This window comes from Chiloscyllium punctatum, chromosome 15 (genome assembly GCF_047496795.1).
Source record: "Chiloscyllium punctatum isolate Juve2018m chromosome 15, sChiPun1.3, whole genome shotgun sequence".
NCBI lineage: Eukaryota > Metazoa > Chordata > Chondrichthyes > Orectolobiformes > Hemiscylliidae > Chiloscyllium > Chiloscyllium punctatum.
Window position 1 is genome coordinate 82,605,967 of NC_092753.1, and position 26,005 is coordinate 82,631,971.

The 26,005-nt window shown below is 40.0% G+C and overlaps 1 protein-coding gene across 6 annotated transcripts in view; it reads left to right on the top strand.

The window, feature by feature from the left end:
• The window catches only part of erg (ETS transcription factor ERG), a 261,529-nt gene that overhangs the window by 44,279 nt on the left and 191,245 nt on the right, over nt 1-26,005 (top strand). For 5 of the 6 annotated variants that reach the window (XM_072585663.1, XM_072585664.1, XM_072585666.1 and 2 more), the window contains exon 2: nt 12,675-12,763. Coding sequence is in view for 5 of the 6 variants with exons in the window: in XM_072585664.1 (XP_072441765.1) it covers nt 12,725-12,763 (39 nt within the window). In the remaining variant the exon portion in view is untranslated. Of the gene's footprint in view, nt 1-2,123; nt 2,204-12,674; nt 12,764-26,005 lie in introns of all 6 variants that reach the window. The other variant, XM_072585665.1, reaches the window with a different exon arrangement.

Genomic DNA, 26,005 nt, shown 5'->3' on the forward strand with positions numbered 1-26,005 from the left:
ATTTCAGCTGGGTTTGCGTATTAAAACTATTAATGACTCCTCTTGCTTGATAATAATTTGTTCAAGTATATCACTGTTCTCTTCCCTGATTTCCAAACCTACATCTATTGTGAATACAGATGCAAAGCAGTCAGTTAAAATCTCATTTATGTCTGATAGCTCAACACAGACATTGTCGCTTGCATCCCTACTTTTTCCCTGGTTATCCTCTTGTATATAATATATTTGTAAAATGCTTTGGATTTTTCTTTATTTTATCCCACTGATTCAAGCCCCTTTTTGTTATCCTAATCTCTTTTCTAAATAACCCTCTGTATTTTCTATATTCCTCCAATGTTTTAAGTCCTCAATATCTACCATACGCTTCACTTTTTCTCCTTACCCAATTCTTTACAGCTCTGAACATCCAAGGTTCTCTGGACCTATTGGTTCCACCCTTCACCTCTGTAGGAACATGCAATCTTTACACTCTCACTATTTACTATTTAAATGACTTTTGCCGTTCTGATGTGGATTTTCTTAGGAGTAGCGGCTGGCAGATATCTTTGGGCAGATCCCATCTTATATTAAAATCTTGTGTTAAAATTGGTTTTCTGCATATTTCAGAAAATTTACTTTCAGTCAAACCCCACAAATCTTACTGAGTTATGGTTAATATGACCAGAACATTCACGGATTGACACTTCTACCACTTGTTCAGCTTCATTCCCTAAAATTAGGTCCAGAACCAACCCCTCTTTTGTATGACTTTCTAAATACTCTCTTCGGTACTCTGCTCCCTCTAAGTCTTCAACACTTCTATCCAAGTCTATCCCAGTTAATATTGGGGAAGATGAAATCTCCTGCTGTTATTACTATTTTTCTACATTTCTCTGAGATTTGGTGACCTACCTCTCCTTCTATCTGTCCCTGAGTGTTGTAGAATCTAAAGTACAGTCCCAGCAATGTAAGTGTGCTATTTTTGTTTTTAGAGTTTACCCACAGGGCTTCATTTGAAGAATCTTCTGAGATATCATCCTTCCTATCATGTAATTGACTGATCAATACTGTAACCCCAATAATCTCCCTTTGTCACACCTCCCCCGCCACACCCCCCCCCCCCCCACCCCCATCCCTTTACTGTCTCAAGATTCTATACTCAGGAATATTGAATTTCCAGTTCTGTCCCTTCCTCAACCATATCAATATGATGGCAACATTATCAGGTTCCTATGTGTTAATCAACATTCACAACTCATCTGACCTACTCACAAAGCCCCTTGCATTAAAATAAATATCACCCAAACTTGACATTCTCCCTCTGCTTTCCAGGCAAACTTCAGCTTTCCTTCTGTTTTTTGTCAGTCCAAAATCACCTTCTACATCTGCACTCTGTCTCCTATTCCTTTGCCAAATTAATGTAAAATCCCACTAATAGCAGCAGCAAACGTCCCCACAAGGATGTTGGTCCCATTTTGGTTAGATGCAGCCCCTGGGGCTCAGAAGTGAACCCAGTGATCCAAGAATCAAAAGCCCTCTCGCCTGCTCTGAATCTTCAGCCATGCATTCAGCTGTTTGATCTGCCTATTTGCCTATTCCTATACTCAGTAGTGCATGGAATCCAGAGATTACAACCTTTCTGACTTTCTGCTTTTTAACCTGCTACCTAGTTTTCTAAATTTTTATTACAGCACCTCATCTTTTTTCCTACCTATGTCTTTGGTATCAATGTAAATCATGATTTCTGGCAGTTTGCCCTCCCTTTCAGTATTTCCTGCAGCATTTTGTGACATCCTTTAGCTTGGGCCCAGAGAGACACCACACCATTGTTGAGTCACACCTGCGGCCCCAGAAATGTAAGTCCATACCCCTCACTACTGATTCACTGACAGTCTTTGCTGTTTCTCTCTTTCTCCTCCTATCTTGTGTAGCAGCACTGACTGCATTCTCTAGAAGGACATCACTCTCACCACTTTCCAATGTTGGAATTCAGTTCTTGAGTGAGATGCACTCTGGGACTTTCCTGACTACCTGTCTGCCTCCCTTCTTCTTACTAATGGTCCACACAAAAAAAAGATTGTGTATGTTTGAAGATCTGTAATGCTGGACTTTTTATTTATTTATTTTTCTATTTTATTCCAAAGAATTTGTAGTCAAGAATCTGTACCTGGGGATCTTTGATTCTGAGATGGTGACATAAGTGGTGACTTGTCAACTTTTCATTGTGAGTACATGTGACAAAGCTAATTCAATTCAACCCATTCCCTCTCTAGCTATACTTCCTTAAGATGGAGGGTAACTATATCAAATAAACAGGCTGTCCATGTAACTCCCAGCCTCGTGGATGCACTGCTATATCTCCAGCTGTGGGTCTAGCTCCAAAAGCTGGTTGTCTAGCTGATGAAACCAGTGACACTTGCTGTAGATGTGATCATTCAAACAATCAAGAATGTTAAGACTTCTCAGATTTTCACACTGCCTTTAAACTCAGTTTAAAAGTCAAATAGTCCCTGCCATGGGTTTACTTTTCTTTCCTATTTATTCCGATCCTTGGAGTGAAATGAATGGCATCACTGCTACCTTCCTGTTCAGAGACCCACAGCAGGTCTGCCATCCAAGCTCATTGCCTCTTCTCACACACATAGTTTGTCCATAATCACCTTAGGTGGTTCGACATGAAGAGAAGCATTCTTATAGCAATGGGCATGGATTTTACTTGGCTAACAGTAAAAAGACAATAAATTCTTAATGTCTATAGGCTTTGGGGTAACACAATTGATCCCTAGTTGTTATGCAAACAGAAAGTACTAGAAATTTTCAGCGGGTCAGTCAGTATTTATGGAGAGAAAAGCAGAGGTAAGGTTTCTGGTCTGTGTTGACATTCCTTGGTGTTTGAATTTGACTGTGAATTGTCACATTCCCTAAATTCATCTGGCTCCATTCAATATGATCATGGTTGATGATCAAGTTCAGTACCCTAATCCTATCCTCCCCCATATCCCTTGATACCTTTCCCCACAAGAGTTATACATCCCTCCTTCTTTAAAACAAATAAAGTTTTAGCCTCAACATTTTCTGGGGTAGTGAATTGCACAGGTTCACCACACTCTCAGTGAAGAAATTTTCCCTAATCTCTATGCTGAAAGAGATAGCTCATGGATACGAGTAACGCTATGACCCTGGCACTGAACTCCCACACCGCTGAGAACACCTTTCCTATATCTAATCTGTCTAATCCTGTTAGAATTTTATAATTTCTGTGAGATCGCTCCTCATTCTTCTAAATTCCAGTAAAACAATCCTAACCAAATCAATCTCTCCTCATGTTTCAGTCCTGCCATCCCAAGAGTCAATTTGGTAAATTTTGTTGTAATTTTTCAATAGCAAGAACATCTTTCCTCAGATAAGGAGAACAAATCTGCGCACAATATTCTAGCTGCAGCTTCATCAATTCTCCGCATAATTGCAGCAACGTATTCATGTTTCTGTATTCAAATCCTCTCACTTTGAATTGAATTGAATTTGTTATCACATGTGCTGAGGCACAGTGAAAAGCTTTGTCTTGCGAGCAATACAAGCAGATCGCATAGTTAAATAGCATAGATAAGTAACTAATAGGTAAGCAGTGGCAAAACAAAAATACAGCTACAGGCGAATGCTAAGAGTTTGTGAGCCCATTCAGTATTCTAACAACAGTAGGGTAGAAACTGTATTGAAACCAGCTGGTGCGTGTGTTCAAGCTTCTGTACCTTCTTCCCGATGGTAGAGGTTGTAGAAAAACATTGCCAGGGTGGGATGGATCTTTGAGAATGCTGGTGGCCTTTCCTTGACAGTGAGCCTGGTAGATGGATTCTATAGATGGGAGGTTGACCTTTGTGATTGTTTGGTCCGAGTTCACCACTCTCTGTAACCGTCTCCGATCTTGAATGGTATAGTTACCATACCAGGTAGTGATACATCCAGACAGAATACTCTCGATGGCTCACCTATAAAAGTTGAAAAGGGTATTCGCTGTCATGCCAAATTTTCTCAGCTGCCTGAGGAAGAAGAGACGTTGTTGGGCCTTTGTACCCAGTGCATCCACATGAAGAGTCCAAGAAAGCTTGTTGTTGATGACTACTTCCAGGAGCTTGACACTCTCCACTCGTTCCACCTCTGTGCTGTTAATGAGTAGGGGGGCATGAGTAACATCCCGCCGAAAGTCAATAATGAGTTCCTTGGTTTTGCCGGCCAAGTGAACATACAATTTGTCTCTGTTTTCCCTACTGCACCTGCGTACTTACGTTCAGTGACTGGTGTACGAGGACACCCAGGTCAGGTTGAACATTCCCCTCTCTCAATTTACAGATTTTCAAGTACTCATTTGCCTTCCTATGTTTGCTACTGAAATGGATAACCTCACACGTATCAGTTACACAGCATCTGCCATGCATTTTCCTACTCACTCAGCCTGTCCAAAACACATTACAACATCTCTACATCCTCACATTTCCATGATCTGCAAAGTTTGACATATTATATTTCATTCTCTCATATAATCTATTAACATGTATTTGAAAAGCTGGGGTCCAAGTATCAAACTCAGCAGTAATCCACCTATCTCTGCTTGCCATTCAGAAAAAGGCTCATTTATTCCTACTCTGTTTCTGTCTGCTGACCAATTTTCAATCCATCTTAATACACTATCCCAATCCTATGGGCTTTAATTTTACATATTAATCTCTCATGTGGGACTTTGTCAAAACCCATCTGACAGTTCACATAAACCACATCCCCTGCGGCTTCCCTGATCAACTCTGTGAGTTACATCCTTGAAGAATTCCAGTAGATGTATCAAGCATGATTTCCCTTCTGTAAATCCATGCTAATGGTGTGATTCTATCACTGTTTTCTAAGTGCTCTTCTATAATATCCTTGATAATGGACTCCAGCATCTTCCCCACTGTTGACATCAGACTCACCGGTTTATAATTCCCTGTTTTCTCTCTGTCTCCCTTTTTAAATCATAGGGCTACATTAGCTACCCTCCAATTTGTAGGAATAGTTCCAGAGTCTAAACTTTGATCAGGCCAATTTTGATGGCATTAGAGAGGAATTTTCAAAAGTTGATTGTTGGAGGCTGCTTGCAGGTCAAGGGATGTCTGGCAGCGGCAGGTTGTCACAGGCGAGATAATGAGAGTCCAGGGCTAGCATGTTCTTGTGAGTGTGAAGAGCAAGACTGGCTTGAGTAGGGAACACCGGATTCCGAGAGACATTGAGGTTCTGGTGAAGGGAAATAAGGAGGCACTTGTCAGGTATAGGTAGCTGGGATCAGGTGAATCCCTTGAGGAATACAGGGGGTGTAGGCCTACACTTCAGAGGTAAATCGGGAGGGCAAAAAAAGGGACATGAGATAACTTTGGCAGCAAAGAAGACCATTGATTTCTTGTGTGTGACTGCAATTACATGATAGAAATTCCCATGCCACCCTTGCTAGTGTAGGCTGGCAGATCAATCACACAAGGGGTAGATGTTAATCTAACCTTCTGATGGTTAAAAATGACTCAGCTACTGACTCACTCCGAATTCTACCCATTCCTGACATTTCCAAATTTAAGCTGAAGGTCAGTGATATGCCTGACTAAATCGTGAATTTATGTGAATGGGTCAACTATGATTTAAATGAGACATCAATACCATTTTAACTCTCCTAAATGGGCATATTACTGTGGATCTCCCATTCAGTGAAACAGATAACAGGTGGTGAAAGAACAAAGGTACTGTTCAGGTAAGGGGGACCATTTATTGAATGGGACCAGAAAGGTCAGGTGAGCTCTTCCAGCTCCTTCTAAGGAAGCAGGTGGTACATGCATGGAATGAGCTGCCAGAGGAAGTGGTGGAGGCTGGTACAATTGCAACATTTAAAAGGCATCTGGATGGGTATATGAATAGGGAGGGTTTGGAGGGATATGGGCTGGTTGTTGGCAAGTGGGACTAGAGTGGGTTGGGATATCTGGTCAGCGTGGAGGGGTTGGACCGAAGGGTCTGTTTCCATGCTGTACATCTCTATGACTCTATGAGTTAGTGGCTTCCCCTTCCCTAGATCTGTTCTCTCTCTTACACATCTTCCCAGATCCTCCCTTTCCACCTGCAAGCTGGTGAATGATGAGGGCTTTTTAATCTTACCCTGCTCTGTTTCCTTCTCCTGTCCAGAATGGGTCAGACATGGACTGTTGACATTTAACATGGATGCAGAAGTGTGTTTGACATTTGCTCCAGTTGTTTCCTGCTTACCCAGAAGGACTATATGTATAATTGGTGAATGGCACATACTGGGCCCTACTCACCTTGAATACCTCAAAATGGAGCTCCTGTATGAGCAGTATTTTATTTCTAATTATTACTTCTTTTGTTCACTGGGCTTTCCTCTGGGTAGGACCTGATTGGAATTAACCTTTTCCCCACATGTGATCTCACAGTCTGCCATTTATCCCTTCACTAACATTAAATGGATGATACTGTTTTCATTTGCGTTATGTATTTTTGGTATTTCCATAATAGCATACCAAAACTTTTACTTCCCAGTGCCAAATGCTATTGTCTAAGAGGGACGGTTTTATGCTGTTATCTCTTTTCTGATGCGTTATACAGTTTTTTGAATTGATTCAATCTTCTAATAGTGAGAACTTTCATCTGGTCTATTTACCTTCGCATTTCAAATGTTCCATTTACATCTCTGGGTTACACTTCCAAAGTCCATTATGAAACAAAAGACATCCTGAGAAACTTAAGAGATTGGAGCTGGATAGTCTACAGTTTCCTAAATGATCTTGGCATAAAGTCATCCAGTACTTATTTAACCACAAATATATTTTCTGGTCTTAATAAACCTTGTTTTTCCTGGAGCTGCAGAACATATTGCCATCTGCAGTACAATGGTGATGTCATTAGAGAAAGCTTTCACCTTCATGTGACTAACATCATGAGAGGTCTATTAGCTTACTTAAGGTGTGGATGCCACATATCATATTTTACTGTTTATGTAAATGTTAGTGCCTCACTCAGAAAAAAAAATTAGGTGGATTAAAAAGAAATCCGATCTTTTTTTCTGACTTTCTAGAGGAACTGGAGACTTAACAAACCTTGCTAATAAAAGAGAAACTTGCCTAGAAAATATGAACTGTCATCCAATTGAGCTTAAGGGACAATTATTGGAAGAAATTGGACCTCTTTAGTATTTTGCATAATGAAATAATGCTCTTTGGAAGATGGTGTATTTTATGACTCAGTACCATGAAAATGCCACAATTATGTAACAAGATTTAAAATCTTGGCAAAGTTTCAAATATGTATGATGTTGAAAAAAGAAACAATTGCTGTTATATAAGTATCAAATCTAAATAATGTAACACTTACACAATACACACAATTCCAATAGCATCCAGTAATTCTATAAAATCAGTTATATCTCCAATTAAGTCTTCAGCTATGAATGCCTGATATTTCACTTATTAGAAATATATAAAAGCCTAATTTATATTATGGAATGGTGTAAAAAACTTGTAACAATTATTAAATGGCCATATAAAGGGAAAGTCTAACCACTGCTGCAAAAAAAAAATCTTTTAATGGATGATAATGTATTTCACAACGAATGATGCCAGTGCCTTGAAAGAATGCTATAATGAAGCAGGCACAATGATCTTCTGCCTTACTTCCCTATCAGTCACCATTAAAGGGGTAATTCTGCTATTTCATAAATTCCCAAAATGTTCATGATACCGATGTGTACATCATCACTGTTAATAGTGCTGAGAAGAAATCTGTTCCCAAGTGACTTGATAAATAGTGAAGTGCATTATTTTAAATTTTCAAGTAAACCCTTCTGTATACTTCCAAACTAGATCACCAGCCCAAGGAATTTAATGGTACTGCACCTATTCATGAGTTTCAAGGGATCAATCTTTAAAAGCAATCTCTAGTCCTAATCCTAATCTTCAAAACTCTTTAAGAACTCTCTTCAGAACTCCAAAACACTTCAAGTCTTTTTTTTCACCTATAATCAATGTTAAAGGTGCAAGTCCAATTTTAAAGTAGCACTATAATTTTTGATTTACGTCATGTTGAGTCATATTATTCTGGTGGTGCTCCATATAATGGGCCTCAGACCTTCACTTCATCCTCTCAATAAAAAAAAAGACACCAGTTCTGGCAGCCTTCCCCGAAATCATTTTCCACACTTTACACTTTGCTGCTGAGACAGATTTCTCCAATCAAGGATTTTTTTTTTGACTAAAATGATGTGGTAAAACACAGTGTTGGTCTACAAAAAAATTCAGCTGCATTAAATCAGACACCAATTATATTTTGTCTACAAATTTCAAATAATTCACAATGCCCTTATTATGTACAGTTGATAATGTCTTTGTCAACCAGTCAGAATTTAATAGACAAAAGGAGATGAACTGTATGTTGTTTTTGTAATTTTACTTGTTGGCTACTGACACTTTCAATAAAACTAGTACTCTCACAAAGTTAGCCTTAGTTTTGTGACTTGTTTCTGTGAATTGAGGATGTTATGAAGGAAGATAGACTTGTTGTTATGTTATATCTTTTATAAACTCAGAATGCTTTACTTTACATTATGTAGTAGCACAAAAGAGCAGAAGTAAGCTACTCAGCCCCTTGTGCCTATTCTGCTATTCAATTAGATCATGCTTGGTTGTACATCAACCAAACGTACATCCACCCACCTTAGCTCCATAATCCTAAAGGCATATATTTATACTGCAGTAGCTTTGATCTTTGAGTATGAGATGCAACTTCCTTCACATTAACAGGGCCCACAGCTCCAGCAGTAATTCACATCCGCCATGTTACCCAATCTTGCTTATAAAGGCCTCAACTCTCTCAGTTTTGACTTGCATGTGACAAGTCAAACCGATAGGGCTGTTGGTCATGCTTAGCCCTACACGTTTTCCACAGGCCCAGAATGACATCTTTGGCAGACAGCGTTTGGGCATTTGAAAAGGTGAGGACCCCTGTCAAAGGCAGCCCCATGTCAACCCATGCAGGGGCAGGCTCAATCCAGTCGGGACAGGTGTCAGTCTCTAGGGCAACGTTTAAGGTGGGGAGCACAAGTAATGAAATAGCCTTGTGAAAAGTACAAACTTCCATTAGTCCTTTCCCTTTCTTCCCTCTGAGGAAGACCTAGCTGCATTTCTCAGTTGATCAAAAGCGGGAGAGCATAGTGTGAAGTTGAGGCGCTGAGGTGGAAACTGACAGCCAGGTAGTGCAGGCCTTTGAGATGGATCAGCATGAACTTGGTGGCCTGTTGAGCTTGGCTACTCAGTCAATGGAGGTGATGATCAGTGGGAATAACTTGGGCAACACAGACATAAAGCTAGAAATGGACTCCTCCCTCCTCTGTTCTGTGCAAGGGCATGGACTGCCTCTGGAAATTCTGACCGAAGCACATGTATTTTCCACGGTGCTGCATGAGTTACATTAGTGTACATCCCCTGAGGCTCAGTATCTGTACCCAGCTGAGCAGAGCTTGGACTCACCTACATCCTTAGATATTTGCTGCTCACTATTTCCATTGTGGTACCTCTTTCTAGCACCTACCTCTGCTCACTTTCAATGTGGGGCTCACCATATGCTTAAATACCTACGATCACCCTGCATTCCCCTATCCCTCTATCAGCAATATGCTTCTACCAACCTGTCAATCTCCAGGACTTGCCCCTCCCTCACAGTCAGGGTGGGCTTTGACTTTCCGTGTGTTCTCCCTGGAATTGGAGACTCTCTGTTCCTGTGATTTCAGAATGCAGAGCTTTATAAGTGCGAGAGGTGAACTGATTGCTGAGGATGGAGGGTGAAGGTTTGAGGAGTGTGACTGAAAATTTGGTGGAAGTGGGTGAGTGGGAATGCCATCTTTTGAGCTGAAGGAGGAAGCTGGAGTGAACGGAATGTTTGTGATGGGAAGTTAAGTCAGTTACAGGAGTGCCATGTTACAGAACACCAGGGTACAGAAAATTGCAGGAAATGCACCTTGCAAACTGAATGAGATCTCTTCCAGAACAGGAGCTACACTTTAACGGTTCATCGCCTTTGCGGTTTGGGTTTAATGACGCTGGCTAGATTCCTCTTGTTGGCCCTAGAGAATAGAACTTCCCTTTGAGCACTCACCAAATGAACATCACCTCTAGGAAGAATTTGTGAACCAGGAGAAGCCTGGTCGACATCTTCCTCCATTTTGCAGCTCATTTATCCTTCCCACTGGTTTGGAAATGGCACACACTGGTACCATTGTGAGTCTTGATGGCATCCTTTCAAATTGAGATCCCTCATTAGCTGGGTCACCCTGTCCACTCTCCTAGATTGGGTGGAGAACCTGCAGGAGGGTGAACAAAGGCAAGATGCACAAATTATTTCATCAGGCTTCTGGTCCGAAGATGCTCTAGCATGGATACATTCACAAATAGTCTCCATTTTGGATGGCCCAAAATTCGGTTTTGTTCTGTCAGTGAAATTGAGAAAAGGTTTTGTATCATTGTGATGCTTTTTTCAATGTCAGGGCATCTCAGAATGCTTGGTAGCCCTTTCTAGTATTTTCGAAGTGTTGTTATTGTTGAAGTATAGGAACAGCCAGGCGCCATAAACAGTATGATCATATAATAGGGATATTGACTGAGGGATTATTAAGGACTAGGATAAAATCATAGAATCACAGAGTTTTTAAAGTGCAGAACACATTCAACTCATCGTGTCTGCACTAACTCTCTGAGCATTTTGGTTTAGTGCCAATTTCCTGCCCTTTCCCTGTTGCCCTGCACAATGTTTGCTTTTAAATAATAACCTAATGTCTTCCTCAAGATTTCAGTTGAACCTACCTCCACCACAATTACAGGTAGTGCAAGCGTTTCTTTTGCAAAACATTTTGAATCTGTCTCTTTGGTCTTGATCTCCTTATGAGCTGGAATGCTTTCTGCTGATGTACTCCTCCCAGACCCTTCATGATTTTGAAAACTTCTATCAGCTTTCCTTTTAGCCTTCTATTACCTGGGTGAAAGTAGACCCACTCTCTCTGATCTATCGTCAAAGCTGAAGTTTTTCTTTCCTGGAATCATTCTCGTAAACATTTCCATACTCCATTCTGTATATTTACCTCATTCCTGAAATGCAGTTCCCTGAACTGTACCCAATGCCCCATTTGAGGTTCGACTCTAGTCCTATCTAAGGACAATTCTGCAGCTCTGTGGAGGAGTTATCCTGTTGCATTTAGAATAATGACAAAGAATCTTTAAAGGAAAAATGTATCCTTCAGTGTTTCATTCAAATTAAAGAATATAAAAGAAATATAAGTGAATAGAATAAAGTCACATTAATCATAACCTGAGTGGTACAATTGCCCTTTAACTGCTGAATAAAAAGTGGAAAATTAAACAGGAGTAGGCTTTTTTGACTTTTGAGCCTGCCCCATCATTCAGTATGATCATATCTGATCATCTCAGTCAGTATCCTGTTCCCACGGTCTCCATTTTACACTTTGATCCCTTTAGCCCTAAAATCTATATTTAACTCCTTCTTAGAAACATTCTGTGTTTCTGAGAGACTGAATAGGCTGGGGCTATTTTCCTTGGAGCATTGGAGGCTGAGGCATGACTTCATAGAAGTTTATGAAATCATGAGGGGCATGGATACAGTAGATAGCTGAGGTCTTTATCTGAGGGTAGGGGAGTCCACAACTGGAGGCATAGGTTTAAAGTGAGAGGGGATAGATTTAAAATGCACCTGAGGGCTAACTTATTCACTCAGACAATGGTGCATATATGGAATGAGCTGCCAGAGGAAATGGTGAAGATGAGTACAATTACAATATTTAAAAAGCATCTGGACGGGTACATCTTTAGGAAGGGGTTAGAGGGATACGGGCCAAATGCTGGTAAATGGGACTAGGTCAAATTGAGATTCTGGTCAGCATGGACCAATTGGACCAAAGGGTCTACTTCTGTACTGTACATCTCTACAACTTTGGGTGAAGAATGGCTTCATTTTATTAATCATTTGTTTCTCTGATCTCTTTATTCCCTAACTTTTCAAACAAATTGCTCTTAAGTCAAGGCTAGCATTTAACATCTCACTAAAAAACTAGCCATAAATGGCTTTGATGATTGACAGACTTGTATTGTAGACACACCAAAACAATATCAAGTTTGATCTGTGAGCAATACACAGGCATTCAGTTTTAACTGGATTGGCCCCAACAATTCAATCATTCCCCAATGTGATTATGTTGCCAGAAGAGTCAAAATCACTACTCACTTATTTTTCAATGTCCTATTCTATTTGCAAATATTCCAGAATGTCTATGGGTTATGTCTACTGTTTATGTAAAATTAAAGAGAAATCCCGGGACAAGTTCCTTAACCCAAAATGATTCTATTATTCAAAACATCTGATGTCATTGGGCTATTTATGATATTGGAAAGCTCAGTGTGCTGAGGTTAGTCTGGAATATAACTGACATCATCAGTTTCTAGCCATTTCAAATATATGTTTCCACAGATAAATCTGTTCTCTTTAAATCTGATCACCCAATTGGCTGGCACCATTTGAATTTGTTGTTGCATTGGATTATTAATTAACCTGGCTACACGTGTAGAAGATTTCATCTCCTTGTTGGTCTAATCTTTCTTTCTCCTTGCATACAGGAATTGTGAGGCTTGTCCTGTTGTTACACCATACAGTTCAGCCGAAGGACATGATTCAGACTGTCCCAGACTCAGTGGCTCATATCAAAGTAAGTCAGTAAGATACATTTCTGTTATTATTGCCTGTGAAGGGGAGTTGAGAATAAGGGAGTCGTTATGGTGCAATTCTGGTGCTGATTAATTATTTGCATGCGTATTTCTCAGTGAAGTCTGCAAAAAGTTGAAACATGTGACAATTAAGATTTTCCAATCCGAATCTAGCTCCAGTGTCTTTCATTGTCCTATTGCTTCCCGTTTACAAGGAGTCAAAAGGAAAGCAAGACTTGCATTGATATAACATCTTTCATATACAGCGTACACAGGATGTGGCAAAATACTTTGCAACCAATGAAGAAATTCTGAAGTGTAGCCCAATGTAAGCTAATATTGCAGCTGAGCAGCATCGTATGTAAGACATGGGGGAGAAAGTTGGGCAAAGGAAATATGAAGAAAAGAGTAGCACCTGACAGATAACATACTGATTGCTGTCAGACATGGGCACTCAATAGTTATCGTTTATGAGTAGGCTGTGACCATTTCTGAGTTCAAACAATTAAGAGGCTGTGACATGTGATCTCAGCTACACAGAAGTACAAGCAAGAGGTGAAGAGATGGACAAAGGCAAAGAATGAGAATCACTGTCGCTGACCCTCTGAATGTGGTTTCACATTGAAGCCTTAGGAAATGGACTTTAAGTTGATAATCTTCATTAACTAATGGCTCCCTTATCAATGCAATAGAACATTTTAAAAAAGGAACAGAAGTAGGTTATTCATCACAAGAAGCCTGTTCCACCACTAATTCCACCTCTTTACATCTCTCCATCTATTTGCTTTGGTTTTGTAGCCCTTAACATCTTGTTAGAATAACAAAAAAATGCATGTGAATATGAGTGTTCAATTGATATACCTAGATTCAAATGGACAGCAGCGGTTCAAGAAGACAGCTCCCCACAACCTCCTCAAGGGCAGCTAGGGATGGGCAATAAATGCTGGTCAGCCAGTGACGCCCAAGCCCATGAACAAATAAAAAGAAAAGGCAGTGGGCAATGTTTGGGGTGTAAAATGCTGCTGTTTCTTGATGCAAGTTATGAAAGAGGAACAAAATACCAGCACCTTTCTAATAAAAATATTTATTTCTATTTAGTGCCAGACATGTACTAAAATCTGGCAAGGTGGCTAATCCTTCTGTGAAGACATTATCCATAGGTTCATGAAAGGTGCACAACATAACTTCTGTCACTGGTATGCAACCTCCTCTAAAGAGATTAAAAATGATATACAATCATCTGTTGCAATTCCACCATTCAAATTATAACTAAATATAATGGGTGAAAGAGTGTCTATTAGATGACTTCAATGTTGTTTGCAAAACCTCTGGTACTTCATTCATTGCTGAAACTAAATTCCTTAATTATAATTTTGCTGCGAATCTCGGGGATTATTTTTGCATCTCCTATATACATGCTTTAGTTTTATAATGATGTGGTTTAAGAGCAAGTGCAATCTTCCTGTACAAATCTGTGGGAAATGCACCTTAATATTGGATCCAAACATTTTTACCATCTTTCAGCTGTTCAATTTTTCTATTAAGGTATGCAGCTTCATTAACATATGTAAATGCTGTCCCTACCCTAACCCACCTCTGTTAAAATTGGGTGGACCCGTTGCAGGCAGATTGAAATTGGATTCAGACTTTTGGAATTACCCTGTTGAGTTCCCATGAAAGAGTGAATAGGGAAATGTAACATGAATGGGTTAAGCATTCATATGATAATACTTGGCATTTGGAGAATATTAAGGAATTTTTTTCTTCCATGCAGAGCAGTCAGCATGGCTAATTCTTTTGACTTGTAATTTATTGCTTTTGCATTATTCTGTATATGTATGTGAATCATGGGACACTGAATCCCTGTGAATCATAAAATTATTATTGTAGGCAGGTTAAACAGAACAGGTCACCAGGAAAAGCATGGTCCTTCAATTAATTGAAAAGCAACCAAACATTGGGTAAAGATGCTAGATCCTTGGAATAGTTTTTGAGTGAAACAATAGGATATGCACAAGTTATGCTAGTTCCTGTCTTTTGAGGCAGAGCAGGAGCATGTGTTTAAAGTTTGATAGTAGAGATATAAAAATGAAAGAGAATTTCGGAGTTTGGTTTTAGTAATCAGTATTATGCAGAGATGCTTCTCAGGACTTTAAAAGTATTGGAGATAGGATAGATTGCGTATGACCTTTAGATCGGTGGGAGATTGAACTTGGTGAGACAATTAGCCTTTTATAATTAAATGCTTTCTTCCATTGCATTGATAGTACATGTTTTTCTCTCTCTACCGCAGTGCAGAGACAGTACTGGCAAGAAAGCTTGGACTGCATGAACAAAAATTCTGATTGCTAAATATTTGGCTTCATGTTTTTTAAAAAATGACTGTGCTTCTGCAGTTTGAAGCATGTGGTTTCTATGTGCCAGGTCTAGCATTTTCAAGTGGAAAAGTAAATTATGGATTAGAACAACCCCTGATGCAAGCAAGGTTTTTCTTGGCAAATTGATCTTGATCTGCTCAGTGATTGACTTCAGATTAAATGGGCATATGTGTCTTTGCATGCGTGCGTGCAGTGAAAGAGTTGGGCAAATGGTTTTCTTTAAGCAGCAGCTATACTCCATACTTAATGCTTTTTTTAAACATTGCATCACGAGATACTGAGCAGTTAAATTCACATTATTAAATTGATTTAATGGGTTTTTCGCAGTGTGAGGACAGTGAGATCTGACATATAGGTCAAAAGTTAGAACAGGGCAGAGGACAACAGCTAAAAACACACGCATCAATTTTCAAGGATCTTTTGTTTCTCATGTAAGGCTTGTTAAGATGTGCTCTTTCATCATGCTACTTCAAATTGCCTTTTATTTACTGTTTGCTCTCTCGCTGTATTATCCCAACCATTTCTTTTACAAAAACACTCCATCCAGCCTTTCCTCTTTTATACCCCGATTTTCTCCTCCCCTTCTCTGCCTTTCTAGAAGCCCTTCCTCCTTCTCCCTAACTCTTTTTGCTGTCTTACATTTTAAAAAAATGCAAGGTGCTGGGGAAAAGAAATCATGTACAGAAAAGATCATACACATTCAAATCAAACCGAGTGGTCTACTTCAGCTCTATATAAATCTTTCTACCTCCTTTCTACTCACACCTGAAAGTAATCTTTGTCCGTTTTGGTTGTTGCTGCTTCTCTACTGCATTGTGTGACACTTTAACCAGACTTGTTGCATTCTCTCATGTGCCACATACTCTTGTCTGAGTGTTTTAATTGAAAACAGAGTCTGCACATGGACAGCTTCGGAAGGTATTGCAAGTAGATGACATTGGTCAAGCATGCCTGCAAGAAGAAAATAATTGAAACAAAAATAAACTTGAGATCCCAACTTATAAAACTTTCTGAATTAGTTACAATTTACAAATGAGAACAACATGCAAAAACATGAAACAATAATGCAGAAAATGTGTAGTCAGTGCTGTCATTCTAATTCTATTGCTATAAATGACTCTCTGGAACAAGATTAAAGTATACTTTTTTAGATCTCACATGTATATGAATGATTGCATTCCATTTGAAGTTTATCGGACTAATTTTGTTTGATATGGTAATTGTTTTTTCTTTCCAATCTTAGTCTCTCTCTTCTCTCATTGATGACTACAGCTCTCTGTTACCTCCAATCAGCTGACAGCTGTTTATGGCTGAGTCCTGCAGTTTTTGTGGGTTTCTTTACTGTATCTCAGTCTGAGATTTACAAATACCACCCATTCCAATATCAAGGCAAAGGGATATTTAATTGGTGGTGTTAAGAACACTGCATCTTCCAAGTGAACCATTGAAAGAAGTCATTTTCACTGGCTGGATCAGGTTGACGATATAACTTTGTAATTCTACCACCACCAATCTATTACATTTAAAAAAGATACAAATTGTTCTCAGGAAATGGACACTGCAGGTAAAGGCAGTATTCTTTGCCCAACCCCACTTGTTTTTGTGATGGTATAGACTTTGTGGCGTTGGGAGGGACTTTGTGGGAAACAGCAGTGATGAGGTGTCACATGATGCATGTGTCAAGTTGACTTGTTGGGAACTGTGAGTGTCACGTGTTCTCATACACCTGTTGTTCCAATCATTCGAGGTAGTACAGTCCAAAATACCGGAAGGTGCAGAAGTAAAACGTAATGCCATGCAAAAAAAAATTGAAATGGTTTTAGTACTCCAGTCTTCTTGTTTGAATGTTCCTGTTTAATATAATTAGCCCTCAATTGAATGTTCCCACCTGCAGCCCAGGTATTGTTCAATAGTGGGGCCTATCTCTCCAGCTGGTGTTGTGGGGGAGGGGGAAACCCTGGAGGCAGATTGGAGGGGAATTGGCTGGCGTTGGGCCATTAAAATAAGAATTAAAGCACCCTTCAGAGAACCAGATTATATTTCACTTTAATATCGCACTTGTCAAACTGTTCAGTCAATTGTATAATTAATTCCAGAACTTGAAATACACTCAACTCTACTTCGATGAAAACCAGATCTGTGAAAGTTTTCAGAAAGTCCCAATTTGCTCCCAGTTCATTCCAGTGGTTTTCTGTGGCATTTTAATTCAAGTCTCCGAATACAACAGCCAGACAGATAGAAGTTTTTTCTCTTTTTCAAAATTATGGCTCGTAATTGATTGAATGAACTATAAAGGTCAGACCAGCAAATATAACTGCACTTCTTCTTCCTGACCTAGCTGTACACTTGAAAACAAACATTACCTTTGAAGAGTTATATGACTGGCGAATGCTTAATCCTGACATTTATGGGCCTTGGACTGTGGGATAGGAGATGGGAGGTCCCAGCAAATGGCAGAGATAACTCCCAAACTTTCATGGCTCTTGGGACAGTTTCTGAGGCCTGGGAAAGTCAGTGAATCAGTTGTAAATTCAATGGACTCAATCAGTTAACTTAAGCAATTAAAGAACCTATTTTGGGTGACTTTTCACACCATGCCAGAATTTTGCCAGTGAATGAGTAGTTTCTCACCATGTGACACTATGACACTATGTGCGGAATTCCATGGAGATGATCTTACTGTGGCAGGCTGAATGGCCATTGGAATTAAAGGGCCCTTCTCCCAGAGAGGGTGTTGTGAGTAGGGATATGAGTAACCTGGTCTGTCTGTTTTATTAATTTTTAACCCTTCCTAGGGTGTTTCCATTTTGATCTGCCCTTGGAAAATCAGAGCCACCTCAGCAGCCTCCTCATCTGCGGTTTGTTTGCTCAAGCTGGGAAATGCTTCTATTCCTGCTGGCCCACAAACTCTGCTGGAGAAAGCATGAAATTGATGCGAGGTAATGATGCTTACCTGAAGAGTCTATGGTGGCACAATGGGCCGAATGGCCTTCTTCTGCGCTGTAACTATTCTGTAATTCTGTATAAATGGTTTGAGCCCTTTTTGCCTCTTTTTACCTGTCAGGTTCCCCAAACATGGGAAACCTGCTGACATTAGGTAATATTAAAAATGATAAAAGTGCAGCCTTCTTAGACGTTTCAGTTAATGACCCACCTCATGATAGTGGATGCTTGCCTGCCCTGTCACACACTTCTTACAAAACTGGATATGCGTGTGTTCAAATTGAATTTAAACTTTTTAGAATTTCTATTTCCAATTTTCCTCAAACTGACCCGAATGTGAGAGTTAAAATTACTGCCTGTGTTTCTGAAAGTTTGACATCGGTTGTTCAACACTTTGAGACATCCAACGTTCATGAAAGGCACTATATAAATTCAAGTGTAAGAGGAAAATAAAAGGGTGTGAAGGATTTGTTCTTCTTATACTTAACTGAAGCTACCAGAAAAAGCATAGAACGCTTTGGAGAAGTGATTTTCTCTGACTTCCCTTTCCTTTCTATGCAGATGTATTTTCCCTTCACTTAATGACTGGTTTCCATGATATATTAACAGAGTGTACACACAATAAGCCACAGGCCAATGTCAAACTTTAAATAATTGGCTAGTGTTCAGAATTTGTGGATGGCTTTCAATTAGCTTTTCCAACGAAAACAATAAACTGCAGAGAGCTTCTATTAGTCATTTCAGTGATGTTGGCCTATCCACTCAGGACTATTTAGCAGCCTTCACAGCAGCAACGAATAGCAGGTTATTAACAATGTTTAAAACAAAATCTGAAGATATCACAATTCCATTCCTCAACCCTCATCTTCGTGTAGCTTGATTCAAACTTCCTTCCTGTACATCAGCAATCTAATATCTATACCTGTTTTTCAAGTCACCTGTGGTGATTTACTGGCTTTGTTATAGGGACCATTCCTGGTATCCAGTTCTCAAATCGCATAATTTCTACTCCTTTACCTATTTCTTTAGTCAAATCAATCAGTCAATTCTTCAAAGGACTGTTAAATTTGTCCATCTTGTTTATCTTATTTTTGAATAAGGTAATAGCTCTGAAAGAGTTACTGTTTGATTTATGCTGAGTCCTGCCCAGTCTAATGACGCTTACACAGACTCTGGCTGTAGAATCACTTGGATTCTGGCATGGTCTCCTAATGGAGCAGCATGTGTCTTTTCTACCTTCTATTAGTAATAATTAATATACATCAAAGTTAATGTAACCTGTGTTTAATTACTGTTATGTACTGAACAATATTTTGTTATGAAGGACTAGAGCTTCTTGGCTGAGACCTATTTGTGGTCTGTCTTCCACCACAGACTACTGAATAGACCCTTAGACTAACATAGGAAGGAGGATTGGTGGCAGCCAATTGGAGTATAGGAGGGGTGTGATTGCGCTGGAGGTTTACCAGGATGTTGACTGGGCTGGAGAATTTCACTTAGGAAGAGTGATTGGACTATTTTTCTTAGAGCAGAGGAGATTGAGAGGGAATAAAAATACTATGCATAAAATTATGAGAGGCATGGAAAGGGTAGACGGGAGGAATTCTTTCTCATTGATGGAAGGATGAATGACACGGGAATAGATTTTAAAGTAAGGGGCAAGAGGGTTTAGAAAAGATATGAGGAAAACAGTTTTCACCCAGAGGGTGATGGGAATTTGGAACTCACTGTAAGGGGGTCAAGACAGAAACTCTCACAGCATTTAAGAAGAATTTAGACCTTAGAGGTTTATAAAATCATGAGGGGTATAGACAGGTAAATGGCAGGTGTCTTTTCCCTAGGGTGAGGGATTTCAAGACTAAGTGACATATTTTTGAGGTTAAATGGGAAAGATTTAAATAAAACATGAGCAGCAATTATTGCACAGTGTTTCGTGCGTAGAATGAACTTTGTGTGGAAGTGGTGGATGCAGGTGCAGTTACAACATTCAAAAGACATTTAGATAAGTACATGGATAGGAAAGGTTTGGAGGGATATAGGTCAAGCACATGTAAGTGGGACTAGTTTAGTTTGGTATTATAATTGGTATGGACTTGTTATCCTGAAGGGTCTGTTACAATGATGTATGAATGTATGTACATTTGTGATATGAAAGCATGCAAAGCTATGGTTCAAGTGTTGGAAAATAGGATGAGAGCAATTAGGTGTTTGTTCTTGACTGATATGGATGTTTTGGGCCAAAGGACCATTTTCTGTGCTGTAGACCTCGAAGACTGTGACTCTATGGCAAATGGTTGGTACCCAACAATGTTCCCTTCAAGCTCCAAGATCCTATGCATAGCGATCAGCATTGGCACGTTGATTGTGGCCAGTTCCCAGATGTTGCTGCCACGCATGGAACTTGGAGACCCTTATGGCCAGAATGAAAGCTGGAGGAAAGTTGGTACAAAGGCATCACAGTGGAATAAATCAGGGTGTTAGCTGTGAGCATCATTGCATGAAACTACACCAATGACTGACATTTCCTCCTGCACAATACTTAATAGAGCATTACTTTGCTCTCATGTTCAGCTTATGCAAAGTTCAGAATTCATGACACTGTAGTTATTCTCAAACTTTGAAGATATTTATTTGACATATTGGGTGATTTTTTTTTGTACCAGCAAATTGCAACTTCTCATGAGAGTTTTCCTTTCCTCATGAGAACAGCTCAGGACAACAAATTGATTAAATCTTAAGGAGAAATCAAAGATTTCTTTCCCATCGTGTTCTGATGTGGACCCTGGGTCTCCTGCAAACTCTTTTACAATGATCTGTTTTAAGGGGTATCCTTCCTAAAATCTGCAGTTTAATGATCAAATGTCTGAGAATCTCTTACCAATTGGCAGGCCTTGCTTCCTTATGTCTCCAACTGTCAGCATTGTTTCCTGTTATCGGTTCCTTCCGTTATAATCTTACACAGGTTCCATTATGTCTGGCTAGCCTTTATGTTTCCCTCTCCCAACAGCCTGGGCCACAAGCAGCATACTAAGGTTAGTCCAAATACATTCTTCACACAAAGATTTTGTTGAAGCCCTTGCTTTGCTTTTTCTTTAAAACATGTATAAAATAGCCAAAGCCCTTCATCCAATTCCTCCATTCCAAAAGCTGTCCCCTCCAGTTCCTCGATACAACCACTATCAAAGACTGACTCATGCAGTCTCTCCTTGTTTCCCTCATACCTGATGGTTACTGTGCACTGAACTACTAAGCAAGACACAAGCTCCCCCATCTCCTCCACTTCCCCACCTCTGAAATGATCACTGAACTGGACTGAACGTTTTAGTTGTTTCATTTGTGATCACCTAAATTCAAAAAGGAATCAAATAAATAAAGAAGTGAAAAAAAACTCAATACTCCAAATATATGTATATTTTTCAAAGTCCTCTGTGTTTTGCAGCTTGTAAATAGAGTGTTTTCTGTGGGTGTAACACAGTTTCCACCCAGAGAGGTTTTAAGTTTCCTAACTAGTGATTTGTAATGTTAGTTTTAAGGAAAGGTATACATAATGAACCATATACTATAATTATTTAAAAATGCTGCAAAGGAAACCCACCAGACCTGAGCTTTTGGAAGTTGAATAGACTAAATGTGCATCGTTAGTTAATGCCAGGTTCTGCTCCTGGAACTACTTTGCTTTAGGGTTTTGGTGGAGAGGCAGGCAGAAGGAAAAGTCAGAATTCATTTAAAACGTAACTCTTCTCTATTAGTTTGGAATATTGTGGCACTGCACAGATTATACTGGGTGCACTTAGAGGTAACAATAAGTGGTCTGGTCACGTTCCCTGATCTAACCATCCGATATACATGTGAGAAAAATATGGGCAGACATTGTGCAGATCCTGCGAGAGTTTTATGGGATGGAAATTGTTGTTTAGGGGTGGAGGTGGTGGGGGCGGGTAGGAAATGTCATTGCCAAGATGTGGCAGACACATACACACATTCTCACGTGCCCAGTCAGCTCACTCTGTACTCCAGATGTCCAACTAACTACAGCTGTCTGCTCCTCTCAGCCACACTCACAATAAAAGGTAAAGACTATGTTATCCTTTACTGTTCAAGTTTTTTTTAATTGCTGTTATTCTGCAGTGTGCCGGGGGAGGGAGTGGGCTGGGGGATCGAGGAGAGGAAAGGGAAACTTCTACTGGTTTCTGCTTTTCATACGGAGAAAAATGCTTTATAATTTAATGGAAACAGAAACAGCTTATTTGGGATAAATGAAGAGCTTGCATTTTTATTTGGTCTGAACGTCTTGCATAAAATTATGGTGAGGATTGGTTGAATCTATAGTTAGGCAACAATTTCATGACAGATTTTTATTTTGGAAGGGAATATGTGTGTGCAGACTCATAACAACTGCACAACCCAGAGTGAGCCAATTCATGACACCCGGCTTCAAACCACCAATTCTGTTCTCTCTGCTCAACTCATTTCAGAAACCTACTTAGTGTTGCTGCTCATTGCATTTCACATGGTTTTTTTTCATGTACCTAAACTCCTGCCAGTTCAATAACTGTTTAAGTGGTGCAAAGGAAGCAGTGGAGCACTATCGAGCAAGATCAGTAAGTTTGAATACCAACAATAGCAACATGTACAATTCTCATTTTTGTAAGAGCTGCCATTCACTCCTGTATATAAGGAAGCATTTGGTTGAACCTAAGTATTAGAGATACTCAATATAAAGGCAGACGTTGAAACTTTGAGAGAAGCTCAGCAGATCATCTACTAAAGATATACCGTCGAGAATCGGGTGATGGAAAAGCACAGCAGGTCAGGCAGCAACCAAGAAACAGGAAAATCGATGTTTCAGGCAAAAGGCTGTCATCAGGAATGCCCTTCATCATGATTCCTGATGAAGGGCTTTTGCTCAAAACATCGATTCTCCTGCTCCTCGAATGCTGCCCGACTGGCTGTGCTTTTCCAGCAACACACTCTCGACTATAATCTCCAGCATCTGCAGTCCTCATTTTCGCCTACTAAAGATATACTACCTAGGCCAAGAGCTAAGTTGCACAGGATCAACAAGATTAAGGAGATAAATGTGTGGCTCAAGGATTGGTGTGGGAGAAACTGGCTCAAATTCGTGGGACATTGGCACCAGTTATAGTCATAGACTCATACAACATGTAAACAGCCCCTTGGGTCCAATCAGTCCATGCCGAACATCCTCCCAAACTACACTAGTCCCACTTGCTTGTGCTTCGCCCATATCCCTCCAAACATTTCTTATACATGTACTTATCTAAATGCATTTTAGACATTGTAAATGTAACTACATCCACCATTTCCTCTGGAAGTACATTCCACACACAAATCACTCTCTATGTTAAAAAAAGTCCTCTTTTTTTAAATCTTTCTCCCTAAACTTTAAAAATGTGCCCCCAGTCTTGAAATGCCTCACCCTAGGGACCTGCCATTCACCTTATCTATACCCCTCATTATTTTATAAGATCACCCCTCAACCTCCTAGTATCCAGTGAAAAATATCTCAGCCAATCCAGTCTCTCCTTTTAATTCAAACCCTCCATTCCTGGCAATATCCTGGCAAATTTCTTCTGAACCCTCTTCAGCTGAATAGTAATCTTCCTATTACAGAGGGATCAGAACTGGACACAGTACTCCAGAAGAGGCCTCATCAACATCCTGTACAACCTCAATAATGGTGGAGGGTTGTTTTTCAGACTGGAGGCCTGTGACCAATGGAGTGCCATCAGGATCGGTGCTGGGTCCACTACTTTTCATCATTTATGTAAATGATTTGGATGTGAGCATAAGAGATATAGTTAGTAAGTTTGCAGATGACACCAAAATTGGAGGTGTCATGGACAGCGAAGAAAGCTACCTCAGATTACAACGGGATCTTGATCAAATGGACCAATGGGCTGAGAAGTGGCAGATGGAGTTTAATTTAGATGTGGGAAAAGATCTGCAACCCTGTCTACCCACAGTAGGCCCACACAGAACATAGGAAATCAAACTTGGCCAAACTACACCAGAAACACCCAGAATGCCTCAGCAGGGACCAAACAGGCAGTCAAGTGAAACCAGACAACACTCACAGACAAGGGAATACATTTCCCAAAACACACTAACAATACCAGGTCAACACAGCTGTCCCAAAGCCCTGAGGGCAGTCTCATAACACAGCAATACCAAAGTAACACAAAGAACAGGTCAGACAGAGAGGGACCACCAAAGACATCGTTTCCAGGACAGGACAATGGAAGCAACTTACTTTTTCAAAAGAGACATTCTCACCTACCTGCAAAGAGAGCAGGAATCTCCTGATCCCATTGATACTGTCAGGATGTTGCATCATATCGGGAATCAGGACATTCTTCCGATAACTGTTTTGCAATTATCATCATTGTAACTAGATTACTCCATTCCAAATACATTGTATCTTTCCCCATTTTAAATAACCTTCTTGTACAAGATTCCTAACAAACCTGGCATCATCCTCAGCTCGTGGAAGAGAATTCTTGGCTACCTGGACAGTCTGTCTGTGCTGTTTCAGCTTAGTCCATTTCTCTTCCGAGATATCGCCGTACTAATAAATTGTTTGTCAATTTCACTTCGAACTGTGCTTTGTGATCTCTAATTTATTGGGCTAATTTCTCCGACATTAAATAAGTGCGAGATGCTGCATTTTGGGAAAGCAAATCTTAGCTGGATTTATACACTTAATGGTAAGGTCTCAGGGAGTGTTGCTGAACAAAGAGACCTTGGAGTGCAGGTTCATAGCTCCTTGAAAGTGGAGTCGCAGGTAGATAGGATAGTGAAGAAGGCGTTTGATGTGCTTTCCTTTATTGGATAGAGTATTTGATTACAGGAGTTGGGAGGTTATATTGGGGATGTACAGGACATTGGTTAGGCCACTGTTGGAATATTGCATGCAATTCTGGTCTCCTTCCTATCGGAAAGATGTTGTTGAAAGGGTTCAGAAAAGATTTACAAGGATGTTGCCAGGTTTGGAGGATTTGAGCGATAGGGAGAGGTTAAATAGGCGAGGGCTGTTTTCCCTGGAGCATTGGAGGCTGGGGGGTGACCTTATAGAGGTTTATAAAATCATCAGGGACATGGATAGGATAAATAGGCAAAGTCTTTTCCCCAGGGTTGGGGACTCCAGAACTAGAGGGCATAGGTTTAGGGTGAGAGGGAAAGATATTAAAGAGATCTAAGGGGCAACGTTTTCATGCAGAAGGTGGTACGTGTGTGGAATCAGCTGCCAGAAGATGTGGTGAAGGCTAGTACAATTGCAACATTTAAAAGGCATCTGGATGGGTATATGAATAGGAAGGGTTTGGAGGGATGTGGGCCACGTGCTGGCAGGTGGGACCAGATTGGGTTGGGATATCTGGTTGGCATGGACAAGTTGGACCGAAGGGTCTGTTTCCGTGCTGCACATCTTTATGACTCTATGACCCTATAATGTCCTAACATTTAAACTCAAAGATCTGAACAATGAAGGCAAGCATGCTAAATTAAATTAACCACCCTATCTATATATGGTGCAAAATTTTAAAAAATTATGTATGAAAAAACTACAATCATTGTGTTCCTGTTGGAGTGAAAGGGAAGGCTGGTAGGATTAGAGAACAATGGATGAATGAAGATATTGAGGTTCTAGTCAAGAATAAAAAAAAGTTAGATATAGACAATTAGGTTTAAATGAATCTCTTGAACAGTATAGAGTGTAGGGGCATTCTTAGGAGGGAGATCAGGAAGGCAAAAGGGAGGATATGAGATAGCCTTGGCAAATTAGATTAAGGATAATCCAAAGATTCTACAAGTATGTTAAGAGCAAGAGAATAACTAAAGAGAGGATAGAGCCCTTAAAGACCAAAGAGGTCATCTTTGTGTTGAACCACAGGAGATGGGAGA